The sequence below is a fragment of the Hippocampus zosterae genome, chromosome 11, assembly GCF_025434085.1.
Source record: "Hippocampus zosterae strain Florida chromosome 11, ASM2543408v3, whole genome shotgun sequence".
In the NCBI taxonomy this organism is placed as follows: domain Eukaryota; kingdom Metazoa; phylum Chordata; class Actinopteri; order Syngnathiformes; family Syngnathidae; genus Hippocampus; species Hippocampus zosterae.
The window spans coordinates 11,287,065-11,299,395 of NC_067461.1; the positions used below are offsets into that span (position 1 = coordinate 11,287,065).

The 12,331-nt window shown below is 41.4% G+C and overlaps 1 protein-coding gene across 10 annotated transcripts in view; it reads left to right on the forward strand.

Moving 5' to 3' along the window:
* The window catches only part of adgrb3 (adhesion G protein-coupled receptor B3), a 125,918-nt gene that overhangs the window by 51,350 nt on the left and 62,237 nt on the right, over positions 1-12,331 (forward strand). For 9 of the 10 annotated variants that reach the window (XM_052080562.1, XM_052080564.1, XM_052080557.1 and 6 more), the window contains 4 exons: positions 4,275-4,439; positions 5,857-6,021; positions 7,609-7,773; positions 8,505-8,606. In XM_052080562.1, the coding sequence (XP_051936522.1) occupies positions 4,275-4,439; positions 5,857-6,021; positions 7,609-7,773; positions 8,505-8,606 (597 nt within the window). The remainder of the gene's footprint in view (positions 1-4,274; positions 4,440-5,856; positions 6,022-7,608; positions 7,774-8,504; positions 8,607-12,331) is intronic. The other variant, XM_052080566.1, reaches the window with a different exon arrangement.

A 12,331-nucleotide genomic window follows, 5' to 3' on the forward strand; every position in this document is an offset into this window, starting at 1 on the left:
AAGCACTGATGCATGTACATCCTAGCACCTGCTCATTTTAACGTCAAGAATATGATGCTGTCATTTTAACAGTGGCTGTGTCTTTTTTCAATGTAGTGTTCACACTTGAAATGAAGTGAACTGTTCCGCACCAAAGTCCATGTCAAAGAGCCACTTGTTTGCCACATTGGACCAAATGAATGGCACCTGCAGAGCAATCACATTCACAGTTGGTTTTAACACAACTAAACCAGACATGTGTCAACACAGCCCTTGGACTGTGAATTGAGAGAGAAATGACAAAGAATTGGCCAATTTTGAATACAAAGAAAGACATTTTTAGACATGATTTCAGATGCACTATGTGTAAGTGGAAATTTGGCTGTGCTCAAAAGGGTCAACATCCTACTGCGCAGAAGAAATGGAATGAGTCATTTCAAATAGCAGCTGAGTGAATAGCAGCTTGAGAGTGACTGCTGTTTAGATCTAACAGCATTCGGAACTTGGATTCGCGGGGGGAAAACAAAAATCAAAAATAGGCCTCTCAACTGCATGGTGGAACTTAAAATTCCCTTTTACTTTTGTCTGGCCAATTATGCATTCAGAACATTCCTCCAAAATAAAAGGAAACAAAACTCTTCAGTAATTTAGGCTATTCACACATACAAAGTGTCAAGGTAAGATCTGGTCTGCAATTTTCAAAAGGATGCACTTCTTAAAATTGCGACGAATATGGGCTTACTGTCTTCCGAGCTGTTCTAATAATACTGCCTTTATTTTGCTTCATACAAAACTAATCTTGAGTCTTGTGAAAATTGAGACACTATACTCACAAGCAAACTGCCAACTGGCTTTGTGCCATTGAAGAATGAAATGACTGATTATTTAAAAAAAACAGGCTAATTCTGCATGTCGAAGGATGCACAGTATCCAATTTGACGTGTGCCAAAATTAGAGGCATTGCTCTGAACGAAAAAATATCTTCATTAGTCATTAATAATGAAATATCAGTATCGAAATTGGCATATTTTCGTGTTTTTTTTTGCTGTTAGTCATGTCATTCATGCAGACATGACTGATCCATCAAAGTGTTGAATGCTTTGAGAGTTATTTGTCTTTTTAATAGCGCCTCTTTTGAAACAGAACTCATACTACCTGGGGCAATCGAGGCTGACGACTCGAAGGCAGCTTTCATTTAAGGAATAACACTCAATAGGTGACATTTATAGCTGAAAAAATCAATTTGTCCCCAGCTATTTGGTGCTCTTGAATCACATCTAAATGGATTAGGTCTGTTGTCTTAGCATTTCTAGACCGTTCTGTTTGTTTGTTTGTTTGTTTGCTATAGTTTTACAATTTCAACACCAAAAGGCACTCAGCCCCTCCAAAAAACCCAACACAATGCCGCTTCTGAATCAAACCTTATTTTGTATGAAAGAAAGGGAGAAAATGCAAGAGTTCAGAAATGGGAAGCATTTTATACTATCTGTAATGTTGTAAATATGATGAAGGCAAAGTTTTCTCAATTAAAGACAGCAATAATTCAAGGTGTCTGACAGTTTCCCTTTGCTAAATTGCAGTTGACGAGCCAGTGTTTCTTTGGCTTGGCCTTGAAACTGGTGGCACTCTGCAGCGTCGTATTAAAACCATCCATCCATCCATTAACCGACCAACGCAGCAAATTTGAAGTGAAATGATCATCACAAAATCAGAATAGAATTGTTTGTTAGATGGATTAATCCATTTATCCCCACGAGGGCCGCGGGGCCTCTCCCAGCTGTCTTCGGACAGTCGGCTGGGTACACCCTGAACTGGTTGCCAACCAATGGCAGGGCGCACAACCATTCACGCTCACAATCACAGCTAGGGACAATTTACTCTTTTCCATTAACCTGCCATGCGTGCTTTTGGAACGGGGGGGTGGGGAGGGGACCGGTGTACCTGGAGAAACCCCACTCAGTCGACTACTGCGCCGCCCGCTTAATATTCCATGATTCCTAAACACATACTGTATTTTCAAGACATTGTGTACTTTGCTACGTTTGATCGACTTTAGTTCGGAGTGTCAAAGCAGTGGCCAGAGGCAGTGGACTCGGACTAATGCTGACATGCCCTTGCTGGGACAATAAGTCGGATCCTATGATCCAAATGCCCCAGCACTGATCTTGAACTCTAACTACCGGTATTGCATTTGTGCAATGGGAGCCATTCATGTTCCATCTACAAAGCTGCCTTGTGTAGAAAAATAAAATCCTCAAGGTCGGAGCAGTCTAGTTTTTACCCAGAAATCTGGTCATTGTTTGTTCCAGTTCACCGGTCAACTTCAGATTTGTTTGGAACAATGTTCCCATGGGAATTGTTGGAAACAGATACGGAACTTATTTTCAAATCACAAAATAAAAGCTAAAGAACTTTGAGTCAACAGTTTGACATTTGGTGAGGTCCACCTCGGTCTGCATGACAGCGGTTCGACTGGTGTGTATTATTGAAATACTCGGGTCCGATTCCGAAGTTTGCAAACTCAAAGACACTCAACTTCACTTCCTCTCTTCCTCTTCACTTCCTCTGTAGGGCGTTTCTATACATGTTGTTCTTGTATCTTAAAGTGCTTAACCCCGGAGAACCCACGGGGGTCAAATTGGGCCCCTATAAATTCTGCTACTTAATTAAATGCTACCCTTAAATCCCAAATGGTCAAATTTGGCCTTAATCCTAAATTAGGATTAAAGCATTAAATCTTTGAAAAAACATGTATTTGGGTGTTCAGTGAACATATAGCAGTCATTTAATGTAAAATTCATCATTTTCCAAAGAAGAAAAGGGTTCTCCAGAGTTAAACATCATTTTTTTTAATTATACATTCTCAGAATATACAAGAGAATTTTCAGAATGTTGATGAGCATGAGGATTTTATTTTAGCCTACACATTTCTTTTTGGATTTATACCCATTTATAGCCAAAAGGCGCATTTCCATCAGTAGTCTTCAAGCCAGATGGAACACAGCTATGTGACCTGGTATAAATAAAACAACAGGTTAGCAGAAAAACAAAACAAAGATACAATCATTAAAAACAGCAGCATTACATGTTGCCATTTTTTCAAATTATTTTTAAATGAGCAGTTTGACCTGCACGATCAGAGAGCAAAAAAAAAAAGTAAAGTTCTCTTAAACTAAATTTCACAATCCCCTCTCATAAACCTTGTTGCCGATGATCTACGCTAAATTGTATAAGGCTACAGAGCTTTATTATCGCTATTATCCGGTGCCAAGGCCAGACATGAATTGTTAAACCTATTGTACGTCTGCCACTCTGATTTCCATATATTACTCTCCAAAGTAAAACTGAGGCAATCGCAAACAATGTCTGCAGTTTGAGGAGGAAGTTGCCATCTGTCGGCTGGAGAGGCAAAATTAAATTCCACTCGAAACAACACCTTTTGCCAGCTATCGTGTATAATGGGGAAATTTGAACAAAACACTTTTGTCCTTTAAAACTCCACTTATCAGAAGGCACAAAATGAAAAGAAAATGTGTCTTCACTTATCATTAACATGCAGCGCTTTTAATGTTTGTCTGATTCGGGCGTTAACATATTAAGGGACAATTGTTGCAGGAGTGCATCTTGAGAATCCCAAAATAAAATTGCACCATCTGGGACTTACTCTGATCTTAAAGACGAAATAATTGCCTGCCTTGGGAACATTTCTTGCATCGTTTGCACGCATGATGTCGAAGCCCTTGATTGCATAAAATTTGATGTTACTGATAAGTTATGGAATTTGACCGCTCTTTCAAAAGTGAGGAACCAGGCTGTCCGCTGCATAACAATTATGAATATGTTGTCGCAGTGACAGATTTGCAGGGGACCATTGTCGGCCCACGTTAACCTTAGGTCTGCGTTGCAGCAATTTTATTTGCAGTCGACTAAGAAGAATCAGCAAGCGGCAAAATTGAGCAGTCCTGCCACAGCTCGACTACATCTTTGTTTTGAAAGACTCTTACAACAAACCAGGAAGAGTGATCTCTCTCTTCTGTGTGACACTTTAACAACTTTAATAATGATTGCCAAATAAACATAAGTGACTGACGTTTGCACCTGAGCGTTTGTGAATTAGACCCCGCACAGTCCATGTGGCCAGTGTTTCATCCACTATCATAATAATGGCTACCGGTAATTACTTTTGATTGATTTGATTTCCTTTTATGGCTCAGTGCAGTTTATGATTGTCCAGTTCTGTAATGGCACGGCGAGGGGGATATTGATCAGGCCTGACACCTTCTCTGTGCCCGCAGTGCACGGTGTATGGGAGGAGTGGTCGCCGTGGAGTCTGTGCTCATTCACGTGCGGCCGAGGGCACCGCACTAGGACTAGGATGTGTGCGCCGCCCCAGCACGGAGGCCGGGCCTGCGACGGACCTGAGACACAGACTAAGCTTTGCAACATAGCCCGTTGCCCAGGTATCATCCGTTTGCGAGATAACCCAAGAAACATTAGAAAACGACACTCTTGATCCTCATCCATTAAGGGGTGGATCAAATTAAGATGTCCCCAAGTTTTTTTGGTTGAGGTTCAAATTAAAAATGGGTTTCAATCCTAGGGGCTGGGGGGAAAGATTGGTGCTGTCCAATGCCAAATGTGTATGTCTTACTAATGGGATCGTTTCTATTTCATGGCCAAGCGTTTCTTCAAAACAATCCACAAAGGACTCAACGGATTTAAATCTATAATTTCATATCGCCTTCAGTGTACAAGGACATTGTGTCGATGTAATCAAGGTTTTTCACGATGAATGCATGTTGCCCGTCTCACATTGTTTAAAAGTTGCTATTTGACACTGCAAACAGTCATTTAATGGCTAATTTAAGCACCTGATATTGTGTATCACCAAATTCTACTGTCAATCATCTGTTGAAAAAGTAACGCCCATGGTCCCAAATGTCCGACTTTCGTTTATTAATTAAGAGAAAGTAAGCTGACTCAACTCTTGTCCTAGTCCTTGAGCATCGATACTCATGTGGTATCTAGCCTCCGTGTGGTCTAAAAGAGATGATTGTGAAGGTCGTACCGCAACGCCGCAATTCTTTCCTGCTTTGACACACACACTATTCATAGTACATGCAATAGAAAAGAAACAATGTCATTGTCAAGCCTAAATTGTTCAGGTCGTTTCACAGGGACATCATATATTGATATATATTCATATACTGATCGACATACAGTACATCAATGCATAACCTTATGACATGATCATAATGTGGCATGCTTGACAAATAATAAGACAGCAGATGGGATTTTACTCTGTGAATCCGCAACCAATTTAAATACTTAAGCCATTGAACCACAACCCCTTTTTGGGTGGTATAGGCTGAGTTAAATCATCAATGTAATTACAATTAGCGTAAAGAGTAAAACGGGCTTAAAAATAGAAGCGCTTCAGCTTTTATGCATATTACCATACTGCAATCAATCACGAGAGCAAAGCTGAATCAATGCAGCATTTGCGGTGCCTTTGTACTGCTGTACTTTACAAATCCCGTGAAGTGTCAATAATAGCAAGCCAGCTTCAAAGTCATATTAGCGCTGATGATCACTCTTGCGTTCACATTAAATGTTGCCTTTGGCCTGTTAAGAGTTGGTCTTTTCCCCTGCATAGACAGCACGGCATAGTTTTAAAGACGTTGACAGTCATCACAATCCAAGTATAGCTGTGGTCAAGTCCTTCAGAAGTACCCATGCTGCTGAATAGACTTTTGTTCCACTGGTTTTTGTTCTAAAATCTCCTTCCTTTTCTGTCTGCCCTTATTTATATCTTATTTTTTCCCCTTCCGTCACTTGCGACACGCGTGTTGTGTTGTGTTGTGGCTGGTGCCTCAGTGGATGGACAGTGGCAAGAGTGGAGCTCTTGGAGCGATTGCTCAGTGACCTGTGCCAACGGCACTCAGCAGAGGACCAGGCAGTGCTCAGCGGCTGCACATGGGGGATCGGAGTGTCGCGGTCACTGGGCAGAAAGCAGAGAGTGCCATAATCCTGACTGCACAGGTAAAATATATACATATATATATATATATGAATAAATCAACAACAAAAAACTAGACCAAAGTCTATAAGTACCATAAATATGAAGGGATGAATGGAGGCCCAGATGGCGTTATAATTACAGTACACTTTTATTAGTGACGGCCCTTGGATTCTTTGAGCCGTGCTTTCGATTGCACTGCCCCAAAGCTTCAAAGCGAAAGAATCAGGGAAATAGCAATAATGTTCAAGACCATGCTCTATCAATTGGATTTGTAAAATCCAGTTAGAAATGCTGTATGCCTTTCAAAGAATTCCGGGTTAGGCGTCCACCCTGTCTGTCAACGCCATTGATGCATTAGAAGCTCAGAGATGTCAGCTTAGTGGCCTCCACCAAGCCTTGTCTCATCACACCGAGGCCTTCACATAATCTCCTGATGCAATTTTTGCAGCTGCAGCCTGAAAGAGCACCGATTTTCTTTCCTTTGTTATTCGTCTTTCATTCCGAAGTCTGTCGAGCTGTTTCACGACTACACACTCAAACCGAAGCACTAAAGGAAACAATAATGGCTTTTGAGGGTGTGCGTGCGTTTATTTTTCTCCAATTTTTGTGATAATGAACCCGGCAATGTTGTTGTTGGCTTCACACAGTGATGATACATTATGCAATTTTTGTCTTTAATGAGCTCAGCCAATTTAGCAATTCAAATGTATCACAAGGTGAGCGATCAAATGCTTGCAGGATTAACACTGACTATGCCATGGTATTGCACATGAAATTGATGGTGAAAAATATCCACCTTTCCCAAATAGTAATGGCAGTTTGATTGGCACCTTTATACATACCTACTACCATAATATGACTAATTATGTCATTGAGATCCTCACAAACAAGGGAAGATTCACCCTTGATGTTTAAAATTTTCTGAACTACGTTCAAAAATGTAATGTTTTGTTGTCGTTGTTGTTGTTCTCCGAGGGTCAATAAAAATGTATGTAAGGGTGAGCTGACTAGTTAATGTGCAGTGCTAAACAAACATCTAATCTCCTTTGTAGAGGTCATGAAGGACACTGCAGTTTCCATAAGTAAATTATTTGCGACAAAGCAAATATCTCATCAAAGCTCATCCATTAATTAATTTACTTTTGGCCAGTATGACTCAGTGGTTTCTACATATGAGCAACGGAGAAGGTGGTTCGTTGGAGGACAATGAAATGGCGCTGCATGTGTTTCCCTCTTCTAAAGAACAGGATATGGGAATTACTACATTGCTGAAGGGTAGCATTGTTTTGTCTAATGCTCAGTTTAATAGTCTTCATTACAAGGGTATAAAACCTGCTGCTGGTTATGGCAACTTTGAAATTATTGTGCTTTAATGTTGGCAGCATGAGCGAAATGATCGCCATTTGCAGAGAAGCTTCTGTAGCCATAAAACGCACATGCTGCTAAGTGCCCCAAGTTATTTTGTTCTATTTTGGACCATTGCTAGCATACTAAGTTGTGCAAATGTGCAAAATGACAGAGTGTGAGATAAGCACACCATGTAACAAAATGAGATTTGTCAAATTGGATGTTTTTGATTTAAGCCTAACAAGATGACTGTGTTACAGCGAATGGCCAGTGGAACCCTTGGGGTCCATGGAGCGGCTGCTCTAAATCTTGTGACGGTGGATGGCAGAGGCGAACTCGAGTGTGTCAGGGGGCAGCGACGACCGGGCATAAGTGTGACGGCAACAGAGAAGAAGTTCGGAAGTGCAGCGACCAACGGTGCCCAGGTGAGGCACACTACTTGACGGTTCTCCCCAGTAAGCAGCTCATGCTTCCCCCTTCAGGTACTTGGAGAAGATGAGTGAATTTAGCATATATATGCAATGCTCCTTTGACACAGAATATCAGACAACATGGTCTTGAGCTGACGTTAAAAGTTCAGAAGTCTGGATTTATACCAGAAAACAATTAACATGAAATAATCAACCGACATTTTCAGTAAACATGTCAAAAATGAACTATTCACGTGCTCACCATGACCCAATACCAATTTCTACATCAAGCGGTGATAATGAGTCACCATGGCATATACACTGCCCGACAATTGAGTAAGGCTAAAAGCAGGTCATAATTAGATTTGCTTAGCTCGTAAGAAAAACAAACATAGTGACCCTTGCAGTACAAAATCCAATTGCTATCGATTAGCTGTGGTTGTTGGCTAGCAAGTATTGTTGTTAGCTTACATTGTAAAGTTACTTACTGGTAATAAACAGATTCATCTCTCAGCTCACACCACTTATTTTTTATCTTAGTTTTTGTGAATTCATTTGTTGAACAAACAAATATAGCATCTGTGCGTTTACACAAACTAGCATGGCTCGCCTTGCTACCCAAATATATTATTTTCATTGTAATGCAAAGAAATGATTGCACCATGTCAGAAATTACGCACGAATTGGGAAATCTAATCAAAATGTTGCGTAGATGCAGTGCGCAATTTTACCAATTTGCATTTCAGCACCATATGAGATTTGTCCTGAGGACTATGCAGTGTCGATGATGTGGAGACGCACACCTTCGGGGGAACTGGCCTTTAACAGATGTCCATCTAATGCTACAGGTAAGGACAATCAATTATTGTTTTAAGTTTTTAATTTGTCTTTGGTTACATATGCTTCATTTGTAAGTCCTGTTATGTGAATTAGGATAGTTATTTTTTTCTTTTATTTTTGATGAAGGAAAAGCATAGCAAATGTAAAATGGGAAAAGGCAGTTTATATTGTTTCACCACAAGCCACATGATAACATTGTTGAATTTCTGCTGTTAAGCTGCACTGCAGTGGATCAACTCCTCAGCGGGCCTTATTGTTCTACAAGTTTCTTCCCTAATCTTTGTGAAATCTACAAAACCTTGTGACACTAAAACAAAATCTGGTGCCAGAATTCCGCCTCCGAATCCAAAGCACAATGCCTTTATCCCTTCATTCCAATTCAACACGCAACATAACTCTTGGCAGCACCTGTCAGATTTGCACAGGGCTATGACTCATTGCATAGCGTTGTTATCGAAGAGATCACTGAAGTGTGTTCTTTTTTTTTTTCCTTTTTCTTTTAATAAGACATTTAGCAGAAGGACCATAAGCAGTTACGCTGCTTAATTTTGTGATGTGGAAGACAATGGCATTTTATTGGGGCTTATAAACACAATATAAAATCATAAGATGAAAAGGTGGTAAAAAAAAAAACATTTTATACTTGTGTGGATTGTGGTGATAATTCCCCTTGAAGGACACCAAACCGAAACATCCATCCATCCATTTTCTAATCCACTTATCCTCACAAGGGTCACGCGCCCAAACCGAAACAGTTTTAAAAATCGGAAATTATAATCTGGGACAATATTGGAAAGTTTAACTTTTAGCTATTGCTACCACATACAGTATATACATTTTTTTCCAGGTTTTATATATACAGTATATATTGTATATAGGGCGGCCCGGTAGTCCAGTGGTTAGCACGTCGGCTTCACAGTGCAGAGGTACCGGGTTCGATTCCAGCTCCGGCCTCCCTGTGTGGAGTTTGCATGTTCTCCCCGGGTCTGCGTGGGTTTTCTCCGGGTGCTCCGGTTTCCTCCCACATTCCAAAAACATGCGTGGCAGGCTGATTGAACACTCTGAATTGTCCCTAGGTGTGAGTGTGAGTGCGAATGGTTGTTCGTCTATGTGTGCCCTGCGATTGGCTGGCAACCGATTCAGGGTGTCCCCTGCCTACTGCCCGAAGACAGCTGGGATAGGCTCCAGCACCCCCCGCGACCCTAGTGAGGATCAAGCGGCTCGGAAGATGAATGAATGAATGAATGAATATTGTATATATATTTTTTGTTTTTCTATTTTTATGTTTGTTTAATGTGAATGCTAATAACATCATGAAAATTAAACAAATATTTAAAAACATTCATTGCTGGGTAATGGAACACTCTAAATTGTCCATCGGTGTGAGTGTAAGTGTGGGTAGTTGTTTGTCTCTGTTTGCCCTGCGATTGGCTGGCAACCGGTTCAGGGTGTCTCCCGCCTACTGCCCAAAGATGGCTGGCTGATGCACCCCCTGTGACCCTTATGTGGATAAAGAGGCTCGGAAAATGGATGGTTGGATGAATATGTTGTATGTGTATGCGCATACATCGGGATAATTCAGATTCAGATTCGGATTCAGAATGTGAATAATGATGATGGTGGTGCCGTGAGCTTCAATGTCAAACAAAAATGGAAAATCACATTTGACATTTACTCATGTGCCGTAGATCTATCGGAAAATTATGTTCCAAATGAAATGTGATGTTTTTTTTGGTTTGTTTGTTTTTTTTGGGGGGCTTGGGGGCAATTCACATATTGGTGTGCCAAGTAATCGAATGTTTTAGATTTGGAAAAAAAAAAAAGCTTTTACCGAGTGCTCTTGTTTCACTTATATTCTAGTGCTACTGATGAATCTCACGTAGTTTCTAATACACATCCACCTCAAGCATATTTTATCTTGATAACTCGACTTCAGTAGCGTCAGCAAGTTGAATGTACATTCATCTCGAGCATATTTTATCTTGAAAGCCCTATCTCACTCATGTCAGCAAGTTGTAAGGCTTTGTACTATGTTGTTTATGTTAATACATTATGTCATTTCCAAGGAATCAGACCATCTTTGTGTCTTGTCAGTGCAGAAGAACATTAAGTGAATGTGCATTTTTGTGAGAATACTAACACGAGAGCGCTAAATCGCTTGACCTTAAATGTTTGCGTAATGGAGGGACTTGTGCAATGATAAAATAAAATACAGAGAGCAGACGTATTTTATGCTTCAACTACAGTGGCACTTAGCAAGGGGAAAAGACTATAATGGACGATAGTTCAGGTCAGGTCAAGTTTGTTTGTCAAGTAATTAGCAAAAGTCTCAGCACGGTTTGTAAGGGCTTATGAAACATTGAATGGAGTAGAACCTCTCAACCTTTTGTTTTTGTATTCAAATTGAGGTCAAAACCACAGAACCAGATGTGAAAGGAACCCATGATTAGGCCTCTTTCTTCCTTCCAGGATATTCCGACTGCTGAGACCAACTTAACAAGGATGAAATATTGATCAGCACAAGCACCACAACCAAATATGAGACATGAATGCAGCCAGACAGCTCTGGCGACGTGTCCAAAATGTGTTCGGGGCATAGGCGCTTACACTGCCGTTGTCACTGTCATCATCAAGGTCATCATAGAAACGGCGCACAGCACTGGGGCATAAGCGTCGGCTCACCCATCACTGGTGACAACTGCCACCAGAGGCGAAAAGATGGGGTCGGCTTGTGGGAGGGAGGGGGGGGGGGCATTCGGCCGATGTGGATAGCGGTGCTGCAATGTGGAAAGACAGGCGGACCGAAACGCGCGAGCTCAGCTGCAGCCGTGCAGAATGTTGAATTGGATTTTGACAAGGCAGAACTCTGCAAGATAAATCTCAGCTGGAATAGAAACACAGGAAAGACGATGGTACAAAGCCCACGAATAATTAAAGTCGACCTCATCAGACTGCAACATAGCGCAAGCATGGAGCTGATTGAAACGGAAGGATTTTTTTTTTCTAAACTAGAAAAGTACTGCAGACAATGCAGATCTTTGTCTCGGCCGAACCATTAACAAAAAATAAGAGAACACACTATGGACCACTGTTTTATTTGTCTTTATTTGTCCACCCACATTGTCAGTTTCTATACTCAGCGGCAGTCTGATAACAACAAGGCTGTTCTGTGGAAGGCAACAAAGGGGCTTTATTGTGAAGCCACACAGAAACACAAAAGTAAGGGACTTCTGTCTGCCTGTGAACATCCATTTTATCTGACTGGTACAACAGAAAACAAATCCATGTCCTCTATCTGCATTTGTATTCCAAGATGCACCAATTTAATGTCTTAAATGTCAACACTCTGTGATTGACACGTGCTTGTGCCACACACAACAACAGCCCGTCAGCTGGATCTGGTAGAACAGTGCCCAAATGCGATGCTCATTTTTCCATTGGCTCTCCCACTCTTAAAATAACGCCAAAAACCATCAAATTAACACAACAAAAACATAATTTGCATTGTCCATCCATCCATCCATCCATCTTCTACCGCTTATCCGGGGCCGGGTCGCGGGGGCAACAGCTTTAGCAGGGAAGCCCAGACTTCCCTCTCCCTAGCTACTTCTTCCAGCTCTCCCCGGGGGATCCCGAGGCGTTCCCAGGCCAGCTGGGTGACATAGTCTCTCCAGCGTGTCCTGGGTCTTCCTCGGGGTCTCCTCCCGGTGGGACATGCCCGGAACACCTCACC